This window comes from Populus euphratica, unplaced genomic scaffold, assembly GCF_000495115.2.
Source record: "Populus euphratica unplaced genomic scaffold, PopEup_1.0 scaffold91.1, whole genome shotgun sequence".
Taxonomy (NCBI): Eukaryota; Viridiplantae; Streptophyta; class Magnoliopsida; order Malpighiales; family Salicaceae; genus Populus; species Populus euphratica.
Window position 1 is genome coordinate 885,504 of NW_011499917.1, and position 15,769 is coordinate 901,272.

The 15,769-nt window shown below is 36.0% G+C and overlaps 4 protein-coding genes across 7 annotated transcripts in view; 1 reads left to right on the forward strand and 3 right to left on the reverse strand.

The window, feature by feature from the left end:
• LOC105134766 (probable 1-acyl-sn-glycerol-3-phosphate acyltransferase 5) overlaps positions 1 to 1,154 on the reverse strand; it is a 28,789-nt gene extending 27,635 nt beyond the window's left edge. Inside the window, 1 exon segment of the mRNA XM_011039307.1 lies at positions 1,090 to 1,154. Within this exon segment, the coding sequence (XP_011037609.1) occupies positions 1,090 to 1,154 (65 nt within the window).
• On the forward strand, positions 1,092 to 13,213 carry LOC105134746 (phospholipase A-2-activating protein-like). 2 transcript variants are annotated; one of them, XM_011039279.1, is made up of 23 exons: positions 1,092 to 1,298; positions 1,386 to 1,717; positions 1,817 to 1,920; positions 2,275 to 2,343; positions 2,552 to 2,612; positions 2,819 to 2,958; positions 3,113 to 3,302; positions 3,909 to 3,970; positions 4,325 to 4,413; positions 5,415 to 5,487; positions 5,587 to 5,646; positions 5,880 to 6,026; positions 6,149 to 6,187; positions 6,305 to 6,342; positions 6,960 to 7,046; positions 7,143 to 7,308; positions 7,520 to 7,597; positions 7,871 to 8,007; positions 8,389 to 8,465; positions 8,633 to 8,702; positions 8,887 to 8,952; positions 9,504 to 9,651; positions 13,194 to 13,213. In XM_011039279.1, the coding sequence occupies exons 1-22, from the start codon at positions 1,233 to 1,235 to the stop codon at positions 9,636 to 9,638; spliced, it is 2,286 nt and encodes a 761-aa protein (XP_011037581.1). In that variant the 5' UTR covers positions 1,092 to 1,232; the 3' UTR covers positions 9,639 to 9,651; positions 13,194 to 13,213. The 2 variants fall into 2 exon arrangements, with proteins under 2 accessions (XP_011037581.1, XP_011037580.1); XM_011039278.1 differs by lacking the exon at positions 13,194 to 13,213 and adding an exon at positions 9,906 to 10,311 and having other exon boundaries at positions 1,093 to 1,298.
• Positions 9,583 to 12,140, reverse strand: LOC105134744 (Mitochondrial transcription termination factor family protein). 3 transcript variants are annotated; one of them, XM_011039276.1, is made up of 2 exons: positions 10,452 to 12,140; positions 9,583 to 9,670 (listed from the first exon to the last, which is right to left on the reverse strand). In XM_011039276.1, exon 1 carries the CDS (start codon positions 11,299 to 11,301, stop codon positions 10,459 to 10,461), a length of 843 nt encoding a protein of 280 aa, XP_011037578.1. In that variant the 5' UTR covers positions 11,302 to 12,140; the 3' UTR covers positions 9,583 to 9,670; positions 10,452 to 10,458. The 3 variants fall into 3 exon arrangements, with proteins under 3 accessions (XP_011037578.1, XP_011037579.1, XP_011037577.1); XM_011039277.1 differs by having other exon boundaries at positions 9,668 to 9,747; XM_011039275.1 differs by lacking the exon at positions 9,583 to 9,670 and adding an exon at positions 9,893 to 10,251.
• Positions 13,214 to 13,714: 501 nt separating the features above from the next.
• Positions 13,715 to 15,554, reverse strand: LOC105134743 (4-hydroxy-3-methylbut-2-enyl diphosphate reductase, chloroplastic). Its single transcript, XM_011039274.1, is given in 8 exon segments — positions 13,715 to 13,745; positions 14,107 to 14,201; positions 14,292 to 14,392; positions 14,477 to 14,551; positions 14,732 to 14,863; positions 14,986 to 15,165; positions 15,347 to 15,468; positions 15,471 to 15,554. Coding segments are annotated over 7 exon segments (714 nt in total). The 5' UTR covers positions 15,520 to 15,554; the 3' UTR covers positions 13,715 to 13,745; positions 14,107 to 14,146.
• Positions 15,555 to 15,769: the final 215 nt, after the last annotated feature.

The window sequence follows — 15,769 nt, forward strand, 5'->3', positions numbered from 1 at the left end:
TTCAAATTTGTGTGAGATTAAATAAATTGATGTATCGAATGAAGCAATTCAATACTTCAAATTTGTGTGAGATTAAATAAACATGATCAAATCATGTAAAATCATCTATAAATATGATAAAATAATTTACACCATGTCATGCCCTCATATTCATTAAGTCATAAATGTTTGAATAAATAAGCTATAATGGACTACTTGTTCTTTTAGCTTTGTTAAATGATAATCTAGTTACTTTTCCAGCAAAATAATACTTACAAATGAACAATTTTTCTTTGGTAAGTGATTCTAAAAGACCAATTCTTAACACTCTATGTAATTGATTTTACCTAATATTTTATAATTTAACATGCCAAGTTATGATATCATTATTATTAGGAGTGCTGAAATTTTGAACAACACTGTGTTCTCTTAAATTAGGAGTGCTGAAATTTTGAACAACACAAGTTCTCTTTATTATATAAAATATCTATATAAAAATATTAAAATACCTCTAGAAACAATGTTTTTTTTCTTTTACATGCTAAAGGACTATATTTTAAAATTAAAAAAATAAATACTCTTGTAAAAGACACTTAAAGAAACATTTATCTACTCTTAAAAAATTGATATTAAAAATAAAATTAATATTATAATCCATAATAAAAACTTTCTAGATCTCCAATAATTTCCCCTAACTATTTAATTTTTTTTATAATAATAATGTCATTACCTACTGCACCAGCAATGTGATAAAAAGATACACAATAATATATAAATAATTTAATTAAATACAAATATATGGACATAACAAAAAAAAATTTATTGGTGTATAAAATCCAAAGCATCAGAAAACATAATAAATAAACACGATCAAATTTTAGTTGCCTCCTATGTTATATTAATTAAATATTTTAAAATATTCTTAAGATAATAATCAAGGGGTCATAAATATTTAAAACTCAAGGAAACGACTTAAGTTTTGGAGCGTGAAATCTATTTTAAAAATGCCTTGCCATTAAAAGCAAGAAATAACGAAGAAGTTTAGGGACCAAAGTAGAAATAAATTAAAACTTTAAGGACTTAAAAAATCAAAACACAACGAACCCAAACCAGAATTCACTTTCTGCTGACTTCCAACGGAAGTCAGGAAGCTTATGAAGACATGATCCCTTCATCGTCCAACACGGCAAATTGCTTCTCCCTCTACTTCTAAACTATAAAACCCTCCGCTCTCTAAAAACTCTCTCAAAGTCATGGACATGGAAATCGACTTAAAAATTTATCAATTAAGCCACGAGCTTCGCGGCCACGAAGACGACGTAGCAAACCCCCCCCCCCTCTCTCTCTCTATATATATATATCTTTAATTAAAATCAAGTCCGTTTAACTTATATAATCACTCGCAGGCACGCGGGATTTGTGTTTGCGGAAATGCGGGAATAGCGACGTCGTCGAGGGACAAAACGGTGAGGTACTGGGTGCCCGACCCAACTGACAAACGTAAGTTTGAATTATCAAAAACTCTGCTAGGGCATTCGAGTTTTGTGGGACCATTGGCATGGATTCCGCCGAATGAAGTGTTCTCAGAAGGCGCGATCGTGTCTGGTGGAATGGATACGATGGTTTTTGTTTGGAATTTGAGTAATGGAGAGAAAGTCCATAGCTTGAGTGGTCATCAATTGCAAGTTACTGGTGTTGTTTTGGATGATGAAGAAATTGTTTCTTCCTCCGTTGATTGGTAGGCTTATTATCTTGTGTGTTCTCGCCTTGATAGATGATCTAAATTTTGGCCTTTTCTTTTTTTGTGATCATTATGGATTTCCTTTTGCTGTTGTAGTACTTTGAGGAGATGGAAGAAAGGTAAAGTTGTTGAGTCTTGGGAGGCTCATAAGTCTGCGATCCAAGCGATTATTAAGCTGCCGTCCGGCGAGCTTGTTACAGGTATATTTTCTGCCTATTTTTTCGTGGAATCTTAGTTACATTACCTTGAGTGAAAATATGAGTGCTGCATTTGGAAAATTGATGAAAAATTAATTGTGGATCTATTGAAGTGCTGGTTTAGAAGACGCATTTGCTCGGGGTCCCTCACCTCTTCATTCAGGATTAAAATTTTAGTTTAATGATCTGTGCTGACCTGTATCTATGTGTTGGAAGTGTTTTTCTTAATCTTTCCATTATCAATTCGAACTCTTAATTGTTCACTATTTCATATTCAAATACATGGATCCAATGGTTTGGTTTTTGTGTGCCAAGCACTAAACCAACAACTTGACTCTTCTTTCCATGACAATGTAGGTTCAACTGACACAACTTTAAAACTTTGGAAAGGGAGGACATGTTTACACACTTTTTCAGGGCACTCAGGTTGGGTTTCCCCCCTGCTCTTCTTTCCCACATGCCTTGTTGCTCATCTGTTGTACGTTTATTTTTACCTTTAAATAATGAAATGGTTTTGGAGAATTTTGCAGCCCCACTTTGTTCAATATCTGTTCTCTGTACCAAGAAATAAGATGGCTTATTGGTCAGTATACTAATTTAGGCTTAATTTGGCTTGTACTTGTGAACTCCGTAGATACAGTAAGAGGCTTAGCAAGGATGCATGGAGCGGGTATTCTTTCTGCATCACATGATGGGTGAGCAGTCAGTTTCATTTATTTCTGTTTTATAATGCAATGGTTCTGCTTTATGTTTGGCTTAGTAGATGATGGATAGCGCCAAAGTTATTGCAGTTTATAAATAAAGATTCCCTGGACTTCCTTCATTATTCATTTTTAAAGAACAACCCTCATTGTCTTGCATGAATGGTTCGTTGACTGATATAGTATTTTCATTGCAACAGCTCCATCAGATTATGGGCTTTAACTGGCCAAGTATTGATGGAGATGGTCGGCCATGCTTCAATTGTCTATTCAGTTGATTCACATATGTCTGGACTAATTGTTAGTGGTGGTGAAGATTGTTCAGCAAAGATTTGGAAAGGTGACTGCTTCTATTGGTTGTTCTTCTAGATGTGACTGCTTCTATTGGTTGTTCTTCTACTCATGTAATCTCAGATGCTGAGGATTTGGGCATTGCAACCGAATTGCATGTCTTTGAAATGTTATTTACTTGTGAAATCATTTTCATGTTGCAGATGGAGTCTGTGTTCAGAGCATAGAGCATCCTGGTTGTGTGTGGGATGTCAAATTCTTGGAAAATGGTGATATTGTGACAGCATGCTCAGATGGAGTAGTACGTATTTGGACCTCATATCAGGAGAGGATTGCAGACCCAGTAGATCTTGACTCATATGTTTCCCAACTTTCTCAATACAAATTAGGCAGGTATATTCATGCATTATTTGCCAGCAAGTGATACATCTGCACTTTCTATTGTTAAAATGTGGACTTGTATAATGTCTTGGATCAATGTTTAATGAGTTTCTGTTGTTGTTTGTACGGTATGTTAGTTACTTAATGGGTAATTGTGAGCTGTGAACCCCAATGATATATCTACTAACTTACAGCCTAAGTTTGAGTTTGTTAACTGTGAAGCACCAAAAAGACTAAGAAAAAAATGAATCCACTTCTAGCAAAGTTGAATTTTTTTTAACTGTGAAACTCCAAAAAACTAAGAAAAAATATATCTACTTCTAGCAATTCTCAGTCTATTTCATGATATATCTACTAACTTACAGCCTAAGTTTGAATTTGTTAACTGTGAAACACCAAAAGGACTAAGAAAAATTATGTCTACTTCTAGCAAATCTCAGTCTGTTTCATTATTAATAGCATTTCCGAGCTCATTAATTCTTGAAATATATGTATTCCAGCACTTCTTTTCATAGTTTTATGATGTGTGGAAGTTGATTCTCCTTCTGGATCCTGCTAATGTTGGTTTCTTTATAATGCTTGTCAATGCTGATTCATATTGCAAATTGTTTCTGTCAGGAAGAGGGTTGGGGGATTGAAATTGGAAGATTTACCAGGCCTTGAGGCTTTACAGATTCCAGGTGTGGCTTCAAATAGACCCTCCAGAAACATTTATCTTAATTATCTTGGAAATTCTATTTTTTGATGAAGCTATGGCTAGTTATCGTGAAAATCAATTGTGAATAGCAGACAATTGCACTGGACTTAAAATTGCGGAGCAATGGCCTTTACTTGTATCAATCAATATATAAGTCAATACCAGTGTCTGAATAATTGCATCAGTGACAAGAAAATAAAATTATGGTGGTACCTGACTGTGTTTCTACCTAGTTATATTAAATTCAGCGTATTTTGTGCGAGTTATGGTGGAAATGTTGCCTAATTTCTGTTGGAATTGCTAATTAAGTAATGTATTGTAATTATCTTATGATCAGGAACCAATGATGGGCAGACCAAAATCATCAGAGAAGGGGACAACGGTGTAGCATATGCTTGGAATTTGAGGGAACAGAAGTGGGATAAAGTAACAATTAGTTTCATCTTACTGTTTTTCCAGCAAGTTCTTCATGCTCATTTTATCATTCAATGCATATTTATGTCTATGCTGTTCATGTTCCTTTTTGCTCAGAAAGCGTTGTCCATATACATTCTACCCAAGCTAAATTGAGTTGATGCTGTGCATTCTCAATTTGAAAAGAATTCATGCTTATTCATACTATGAAGAATTTTCTTTTCTTGTTTCTTCCCGTGCTATATAAAATAATTTATTCTTTGACAAATAAACATCCTTTGCTTCAATTTATGTGTTCAGCCCCCTTTGTTTATCTCTTTTTTTTTCACATGATATTTCCATGCATGACATTGATTTAGACAGATGCAATTCATATGGTGGTCATTGACTGACAAATTGAACAATCCCTTCCATTATGTGATGAAGGAATGAATGACCTTAGTGCTTTAAGGTGTTTTCATCCTTCGAGGATCAGAACAAACACTAGGAAATGAAGTTTCTAGAAGCAGTTGAGTTGTTAAGTTATGTGGGTTTTAAGCAACCACAAATGGTCGTAAACATGTATCTTCTCCAAGGAGAATTAAAACTAACTGGTGGCTTTAGCTTCTCCAATTATGTATGTATCATGAAGTTCATGGATTTGATGTCCCTTCCATTATGTGATTAAGGAATGAATGACCATAGTGTTTTAAGGTGTTGTCATCTTTCAAAGATGAGAACAAACACAAGGAAATGAAGTTTCTAGAAGCAATTGAGTTGTTAAGTACTGTGGGTTTTAAGCAACCACATATGGTCATAATCATATATCTTCTCCAAGGAGAATTAAAACTATTTGGTGGCTTTAGCTTCTCCAATTTTGTATGTATCATGAAGGAATGGATTTGATGTCGTTGCAATGACAAGGACTACTCAGTGGTTGACAGATTGTGCTTCTTTTCTCTTGTTACTTCTGGAAATTTATTTCTTTTTATTGCTGTATTGCTCATGTTTTGTTATCTCTCATCCATTTTCAGATTGGAGAAGTTGTTGATGGACCAGATGATGGCATGAAGCGACCTGTTCTTGATGGAATTGAATATGATTATGGTCAGCATCAAGTTATCAGCTGCTCTGAGCCTCATTTTCCTTACTCCTTTGAAATTCACCTTACTTTTTATCTTGATTGTTATATAATCTTGTTATCAGTGTTTGATGTTGATATTGGTGATGGAGAGCCTATTCGCAAGTTGCCATACAATCTATCAGGTAAATTTCTCCGCCTACTTTTCTGCCTTTTAATGGTTGTGGATGGCCTTGTTTTCTCTGAGTTCTTTTATTCCTTAATTTTGGTTCTTGGAGAGAATATCTTGGGAAAAAATGCTTAACTGAGTGTATTTCTTTGTTGTTTTTAGAAGAACAGTTGTAGAATGTGTGACTTAATTATTTGCGTACAGAAAATGTATTAGGCATGCTGAGATAAGTGGTTGAGATGTTTCCAGATAATCCATATTCGACTGCTGACAAGTGGCTTCTCAAGGAGAATCTTCCTCTTGCCTATCATCAACAGATTGTAGAGTTTATACTCCAAAATTCTGGCCAAGGTGGCGTTGCACTTGATTCATCATTCCGTGACCCATACACTGGTTGTAAGTATAATTTCATTCTGGTATAATACATGTAGCTATCTGTAACTGGTAAGGCATGCAGTCCCCAACTCTGTTTTCATACGATGTGAATTTCTTTTTCTTTCTTTTTTTTAATATTTCAGCAAATGCTTATATACCCGGAGGATCTTCTAGCATGTCTGGTATTTATACATTGACCTGAAAAAACAACTTAATATTTATCTTAGCATTTACCCTGGGATTTAGCCAATTTCATAGAGCATGGCCTGAATTTATGATCTTTCTTGTTTATGCAACAGAGGTTTCAGCGAAACCGACTTTCAAACATATTCCCAAGGTATGCTTGTAAAGCTCTTATTTGAAAGGTTTGTGTTGCATTTCTATACTGCCAATTTAGGAATCTTAGGCAATCATGGGTTTTATTTTTAGGGATTATAGCATTTTGCATTTATTATTTTATCTATTTCTACCCTTATTGTTGTCTGCAACTCTATTCAACTAAGAAAACTTTTTGCATTTGCTAGACTTGTATCTTTTATCCTGTTGGCAGTGTTTCTCGACTTACTTGCCCAAATAGCTTCTAGCTCCATATAGTTAGCTTAGAACTTAGGAAGCCTCTGGTAGTTTGCTTCTTGATGATAGATGAGCTTTATTTTATATGCATTAATTTTGTGCTTTTCATTTATTGGGGTTTGGGTACTTTCAGAAATGAATAGGTAGAACTAGGCAGGTCAGATACAAACTATACAGGATGCAGAATAGCTAAATCAGTCCTCCAATGAAATTTGATGATATTTTATTAACGGTTTCTAGCACATTATTGCTCGAACTCTTTTCTGATTAAATACTCTTTATGTATTGATTGTCTTAATTTTTTTGTGATGCTGAGTTTAGTTAAATAGAATTTTGCTACTGGTCTTTTCAGTTCTAATTTTTTTACCATTTTATTTCCAGAAAGGAATGCTTGTTTTTGACGTGGCTCAATTTGAAGGGATCCTGAAAAAGCTTACAGAGTTCAACAATTCTTTGCTTTCTGATTCTGTAGGTTATTTTACAATTATTGGTTTTCTGTTTCATCAATTTGATGTTAATTTTCTTATATTTGTTTCTTGAATGTATACTGTTGACATTTTGAAGGACAAAAAGGACCTGTCTTTGTCGGTGCTTGAGATATCAAGATTGAGTGCAGTTGTAAAAATTTTGAAGGATACATCACATTATCACACTAGTAAATTTGCAGATGCTGACATTGCTTTGCTGCTGAAACTCCTAAAATCTTGGCCTCTGGCTATGATATTTCCAGGTCAGTACATGCTTTTGATTGTGAACCTCCCTGGATATTTTGAAAATTCTTCAAAAATATCAGTTAATACATGCATGCCACTCATGTAAAATGCTATACATAACATTGATTCTCGCTTTGTTACCACTGTTGAGTTTTTTTCTTCTGTATACATGAGTACATAAACTCTGCTCACTTGAGTTGCTCACTTGAGTCTATTATTTTGTTTCAGTAATCGATATTTTGAGGATGCTTGTTCTACACCCAGATGGGGCAACATTCCTTCTCAAGCACGTTGAAGATGAAAACGGTACCTTGAGATGTAACTCTGTTTTTGTTCTAGTTGAGAAACCTGATTGCATAAAAAAAGTATTGTCTTTTTTTTTCTGATATTATTTTTATTGACTAAATCTTGGATGGAGTGGATGATGAGGAAAGATGGCTAGTGATTCTGGTGTAGGTTGTCCTGATATGAAATGATTCTGCAAATGTGCTAGTTTTAATTGCGGAACAAATTTTAGTTATGATTGTAATAGAATTTTGTGTGTGTTTGGTGTTTACTATGGACCATATTTGCTGTCAGATACATTGATGGAAATGATCAAGAAAGTGGCAACAAATCCTCCACTTCCTCCAAACCTTTTAACGGGCACCCGTGTTGTGACTAATCTTTTCAAGAATTTGCACTATCATTACTGGCTTCAAAAGCATCGCAGTGAGGTAATTTTTTTTTTGTTACTTGGATCAGAGTTCCATATGGTAACTTGATAAAAATAACCAGTGACAAGTGACCCTGACCTGTTACCTAGGGGATTATTTGGACCTAAAGGCCTGGATAAGCATTGTCATTAAAGACCCTGAATTGTTTTTTTAGAGACCTGTGGCCTTAATGTGGCATCTGGCATTATAATGGGCTGCTATGCTCATTAAGAGTTATAAATGTATATGCTTCTGTGGCCTTTGTTCAATTGATCACTGGCTTTATGGGTCTGTGTATGTCATAACCTTGTTGCAACTTGTCATACTGAGAACTTTGCACTTACATGTTAGTTTTTCAATTGCATGTATTGCAATAATTTCTTTTTTTTATTGATGTTGCAGATTCTTGATGCTTTTTCAAGTTGTTATTCATCTCCTAATAAGAACTTGCAGTTGTCTTATGCTACCATGATACTCAAGTGAGCATTTTCTCATCTGTATACCTTCACACAATTTTTCCCCACTTGCAGTTTTGATAACTTACCATGTCAGTTCATAGATTTATAATATTGTTTTTACTCTTTTCCTAGTATTGACGCACATATCTTTGCCCTTCCTCTGTCTATGCTGTAATTTGTTTTCACAGTTATGCTGTGCTGTTGATTGAAAAGAAAGATCATGAAGGTCAATCACAAGTTCTTTCAGCAGCTCTTGAGGTGTGTCTCACTCATTTATTTCCAACCCTTTTGGAAATGGTCATGCTTTGCATGTTCTATCCTGATCTTATTCTAGATTGCAATATGATGAATGGCTATGTAGCATTCCATTGGGATTTTCAGGGAACGATCATAGATGCAGAGTTACCAATCTTGACAAAGTGGTGTTTTTTCTTCCCTACAGATTGTGGAAGAGGAAAATATTGAAGTTGACTCGAAATTCCGGGCTTTAGTTGCCATCGGATCGCTGGTATATCTCACCCTCTCTACGTAGACCCATTGAATTACTTTTCAAACTCTCTGATTTTTTTTAATGCAGCTGGCATTTTTTTCCCATTGTCAAATATTAGCAAATTGATTGAGGAAGGATTTTTTTCCTTCCAAATAATCCTTTTGTTTTTTCGTGTATGTCATGATGAAATGCTATTTTTCTTGTATACCATGGTACCATCTTGATCTTCAATATGTAGTAAATGAATTTCAAAATGTTTACAGTCTTCATAATGTTTATTGCTTATCTACTACATTTTATCTTACTCATCCAACGAGGCAATTAACATGAATTATGAACTTCTGAATTTCGAGTAAGGGAACATTTTAAGAGAAATGAAGATTTAAAAAGAGTGCAGTTAGTTAAGACTGGTTACTTGTGGAGTTTTAATATTGAGAGCTGTACACTAGCATTGTTGAAAAACAGATATCAAGGTGAACTTCGTTGCTTCATATATATATCAGACTAACGGAGTTCTTGTGGACTGCCTACTGTTTATTTGGTTAAATTTTGATTTATTCCCAACACAGATGCTTGATGGTCTGGTGAAAAGAATCGCTTTGGACTTTGACGTTGAGAATTTGGCGAGAACAGCCAAGGCTTCTAAAGAAGCCAAAATTGCTGAAGTTGGAGCTGACATTGAATTGCTAACAAAACAGATCTGAATGTTGGTTTGAGGTAAGCACTTTTTTCAAACCTGTATTAAAATAGATGTTTTATTCAAGAAGATGGAGACAGACTTGGTTGCCTCAAAATGCAAGCCATTATTCCTTTCTGCGTAGCATAACTAGCATAGATGGATTAGTTGCCATGCATTAGCAATATAAATTGCAGCAGGGTACAGAACTAGTGTAGCATTTACGAGTACATATTTGATAGAAATCTCTATTCTGCTATCACCTAGGACATGCATTTTTTTCCCATGTTTGCAGAGCTGGGAAAAAACAAAAGTCACAAGTTCTTGAAAGGGATCAACAGCTAGGAAATTGATTTGACCTTACGATGGATGAAATCTGGGTCATGCCATATGAAGATGATAACATTGATCCAGTAAATCGATCAATTGTTTGACGAATATGCTGCCCTCATGTATGCATACAACGAGGCCTCTGGGATTTAATGCAAAATTTAGTTTACAGGAGGAAGTTTCGTGGTAACTGTACTACTTGATACCCAGTATTGTATCATATCTCTATTGAAATTGGAAGGCCAAAGCAGATGAAATCTCATCGATTTGATTTTTCACAGAATTTCTGCCCGTCATTCCGCATTACTATCCTATAATCTCCAAAAAAAAAAAAGTTATTTAATTTAACCGTTCCTTCTTATGATTATCCAGGTAATACTTGCATGTTTGAGGATTTATCTACATGTAAATGCGAAAGCTAGAAAAATATGAACTCTACGCATTCATGAAGTGACAAGAGGCAGTAAATTGGCCTAAAGCACAACCAAGAACAAGTTATGAAATTGCATACCAAATCATCATTTCCATTTTCCATAGAATCTTCCATCACTCCACAACAGCATCCTGTTCAATTTGATCTTGATATTCCTTCTCTTCAGATGCAAGTGCCTAGGCATTATCTTCTTTTCCAAACTGAAAGCAAAATATTGAGGAAACTCCTTCAGCTCATCCAAGCTCCTCTTCATCTCATTCACCAAGTAATCAACTTTGGGTCTCAGATTGTTTTCAATGCTGTACCCAAATATTGCAGGCAATCTTCCACAGATATTCGCAGCCTTATCATGTGAAAAACCTATGCTTCTTAAAAACTCGAACCTCACTTGCATTTGCTCTACGCGGATGTTCAAAAGATGCGCGTTCAAGTTACTAGGAACATTTAACTTATTCACCCCTAATTGCCTCAGGTAATTAAGAGTAGGCCTAAGGAAATATTCCACGTCAGAGAAGAGTAGTCGAGGGCACTTGATGACCAAACCCCTCGATTCTTGAACAGAAGCATGTAAATCGTCGGTCAAGAATTGGAACACGGGCTCAACGTCAGTGATGTCAAAGTTGAGAGACAAAAATTCTGGGCATAGAAATGTGAGCCTAGCAAAGTCGGTCTCCAAGAAGCCTTTGGACTCAAAAAATTTGAGGGTGGCAAGGATGTGAGATATGGCATCAGGGGTAGGGAATTGGCGAGATTTGCTGTTGGGACCAATAACACCAATGGCTTTGAGGTACCTGAGGTTTTCATGGTGAGCTGTGCGGAATTTGATATAATGGGAAGGGTGGGGAGAGGGAGAGAGATGACGGGGTTTAAGGGGTTTCGCCGGTGGATAGGAGGGAGAGGAGGATGGCAGGGAGAGAGAGGAAAGCATGGTTCTGGGGGTTTTGGAGCGAGTTAACTAACTGAAACCGAAAGTGAGTGAGAGTTTTGTATGGTTGTTATTTGGATTACGAGAAGATAAGGAAGCCACTGTTTTTTCTTTCTATTAGGTACATAAGAGAAAAACTGGTGGGCTATAGCTACATGTCATGAACCCCTAACCTTAATAACTAACCCTCTGGTTTCATCGTTTTGTTTCCTACACAAATATCTACAGCAATTTGATTTGAATCTCTGCTACCCTTCCTTTCACAGTGAGTTTTCCGGCACCAACAGCTTCATGGGAAAATGTCCCCAAACCACTTTACAACATCATCTAGTAATTAAAGAGATCAAACATTAACAAATTTAGGCTATATGTTACTCGGACGGATGAATAGCCTGTCTATGGATGGGTAAGGTGGGAGGAGGAGGAGAAAGAATGGACGGATTGCCATCCATCTAGTTATATTGTTTGGCTAACAGAGAAACGGAAATACGAGATTCTATCCAGCCTTCCTGCTTTTTAAATGATCCAGCTATTCCATTCCAGCAATCCTTTGAATTTACCCCTGAAGAACGTCCAACGAGTTCAAGGTTACTTGGGATTTTGTTATTGCTGGTTCTTATCAGCTTCAACATTTATTACAGGAGAGCACGTTTCTGTTCATTGGATAAATAAAAAAAACTGTGTACAGATTTTCACCGATATGTCATTTTGCGCTTTCCCCAAAGTTGAAGCTTTTGTTTTTCTTTAAAGCTTGTAGGATCTGATGGAGAGAGGGAGCAAACAGACACAGAAGGTAGAATAGTAGTATGGGAGAGGCTTGTGGAGATTATGGTTTGTTGATCTTCTTCAAACTAAGTAAACAATTAAATCATTTTTTTTAATGAAAACAACTTGTGTAAAACTTTTTTATTATGTTCGTCAATTAAATATATTTTGGTGGCAAAAGAGCTGCAAAACTTCCATTAATGGAAACCCCAAACCCATCTCTGTTCAACCCCATTTTCTTAAACCACATCTTCTCCTTACTCCAAAACTATCAAACTCAAACCCTACTTCACACTCTTAACAACAACAGTACAAGGAGGCTTTCTTTAACCATCATAACTTGTAGCAAGTTAAAAACTAAGAAATCAAGAACAAGGACAGACAAGAATGTGTCCAAGAAGATTCTCTTTCGAATTCAGCTCCACCTGTTGTGTCAGAGGAGATCAGCGGCGGTGGTGTTGGTGGAAAGAAGGTTCCAGAAAAGGAAAAAAGTAGGGCATTGGGGTTCTTGAAGAGATTGCCTAGAAAGGTTTCGTCTGTTTTGTCTATCTTGCCTTTGGCTATTGGAGAGATTCTTGTTATTGCTGTGCTAATGGCTCCAGGTATGTAAAATTCTTTTGGTGTTAAGTCCTGCCGCCGTTAGAAAGTTAACTTAATTGTGAGTGTCTGATGTGAAGATTTTAGTAGTGGAATTATCACGTAAGAGATCTCGTCCTTGTGAAAGAAGAATAGTCGTTAAGAGGCTTCACTTTGCATGGTTTTACTACTGCAACCTCTATATGGCTAACGTTACGAGCTCAACTCAAGAACTCAAGTACATGGAAAGGTATTATCTAGATGGATCTTAGCTAACCTCTTTTTGCTGATACATTGATCCTGTATTAAACGATACATTATCTGCCTGGCGCTCTCAAATGCTTCTGTATATATAAACCGATTCAATTCATGCTAGTTGCAAGCCTTCCTCGCCGCTGATGCCGAGCACCCTGACAAGGGCTTCTCCAACAACCTGAAAGAAATTGATTTAGATGATAAATAATATTAGCTTTTTTACAAACATCCAACACCAGGTATATGATATAAATAACATTTAGAACAACAGGAAACGTGACGATTCACATGGTTTGCAGGAATGGGAATCCTATAATGCCGTCATCTCAAAAGTTTGGAAGCAAAATCGCGTGTCAATGGCAGAAAAAAGAATTACAAAAGCAACAGATGGAGAAAGGACGATTGCAGCATAATTACCTTGTCTGGTGTAGAGGCACCTGATGTCACACCAATTGTAATGGGACCTTCTGGAAGCCAGTTCTCTTTCTCAGCCAACTCCTCATGCTATCCAGGGATAAATAAATGAGAAGTCTAAAATGAAATGAGAAATAAATTTGGTTAAAGAAAGGGAAATACGAGCAGTTGCACTTACATTCGATTTCTAAGCTATTCTGTTTCCTGGGCCTATCCTCTGTTCACTGTCAATCCAGTATGAAGGAATTCCACGGAGCTCAGCAATTTCTTGAAGGTGGGAGGTGTTCCTGGAGTTCCACCCACCAACGACCAACATAAGGTCCAACTTTTCCTCCACCAGATTATACATTGCATCCTGTTCCACCCACCAACGACCAACATAAGGTCCGACCAACATAAGGTCCAACCACCAGATTATACATTGCATCCTGTCGCACCTGCACATTGAACAAAAGATCGAAGCTTGTGTAAATATAAGATATAAAAACATGAACCAAAACAGTTATCATAAAAGAAACTTTGCTTTTAGTTAATTTGTAGCATTCTTTCCTTGTCTCTAACCTCTTCTCCTTCAGAAAAGGGAAATTCAAGGTTCGAGGTGTTTAAAGGTTGGCCAATCTAGAAATTATGATATGGTTATAGATGGAGAAGGGGATATGAAAAGCACCATTTGAATTTCAATTCCATAAATAGTAAAACGAAAGTAAGCCAGGTAAGACCATCAAATGCCTAAGATTTTCGCAGAACTCTAATGAAAAGCTGAACAAGTAGAATCATCAGAATAGAAGAAAGAATCACATGAGTAGCATCACAAATGGTGTTGAAGCTTATGAAGTGATCATTTATATTTTCCACTCCATACTTGCGCATCATGGTCCTCTCGACCAATTTCCCTGTCAAGTATAGGAAAATCAATAAATTGAGTAGCAATGGTGGCAATTTCTGAGGAAAAGATAGAATGGCTTAGCATAACTAAAACTTGCCAATCTGTTTCTCCCTTGAGCATTGTAGTTTGATTTGCAATGCCAACTTTAACCAGGTAACTGTCAGGATCAAACCCCTTGGAAACTGCATTCTTAAATTTCTGCAAGCAAGCCAACGATTATCTTAGAATTTTGTGTGGTATCCAATAAACTAAATTAAATTTAACTAGAAACAAAAGCTTTACCTCCAGAAATTCCTCTCTGGTTGAGCTAGATCCATCAAGTCCACCCCCAAGAACGTAATCACACACATACATTGCCTGAATTACGTACAAACTTATCAGAATTTTTGCATTTTCTTTTTTTTAAAAAAAAGGATAATGCACAGCACTTCCTATATTCTTGAGAGTCATGATTAACATGCTAAAAAAACATTCTAGGATTTTCTAATATACTAAGTGAAGAAAGGAAACTAGCCACCGCTATTATTTGGAGCATACCCCTTTCATATTCTTCACCGCAATGTACTTTCCTGCAAAAGAAGCAGTTGCTACAGTTTCCTCAAGAGCATATTTCCCATGAATAATTGAGGTATAATCTCCCTTCTTCTGCTTCTCAACAGCATTCCAAACCTTCACAAAATTTCCAAGTCATAATACATGTCATCAAAATACACACATATAATCAACATAGAAAACCAAAGAATTACAAGCAATAAACTAATCTCAAAGATAAAAACCCATCTAAAACATACCTTAGACACCCAAGGGCAAGTTGTATCAACAATTTGTATACTTTTGTTGCTCAAAGTACACATCTCATCCACCGCCACTCCAAAAGCAGGCAAAATCACGACATCAGCACCAGTTACAACTTCAAACCGTTTCTTCCCTTCCTCAACGGGAAGGTTTTCAACTTCCATCTCCTCTAACCGCTGCCACAACAATAAAACACAACACCATCACTAACCATTCACAATTTATTCCTAAAACATGGAATCACAAGAAACAATTTTTTTTTTATCAAAAATAGCTTCACTGCCTCAATTCAGCTCTATACTGCTAGGATTAACCAAATTAAAAAGAAAAAAAAAAGGAATTGAAAACTTATAACACCTTATTAACAGTCGGATTGTGAATAATCTCATTAGTAATCCAAATTTTCTCATCTGGAAACTGTTTTCTGGCTTCGTAAGCAATCTGAACAGCTCGCGCTACTCCCCAGCAAAATCCATAAGTTTGACTGCAACATTTCCCCATGTATACTGATTTCCATTCTCTTTCAACATCTCTATTATATCAAATTAGCGGTTTGGTTTTTTGGGGGAATATCAAACTTCCATTCTCTTGATTTTTTTTCCCTAACCCCCAGCTTTTCCACTCCATTTCTTTCCTAGCTGGGTGACCTGAATATGAGTTACACTTAACACCATTCTAATTTGCTCTTTTCTTTTTAATTTTCATTTACTTTCGGATCAAAATCTTGCCATCATTTCAATTAGTCCTTTATTTTTTTTGTCATAATAAATTTGTAGATAC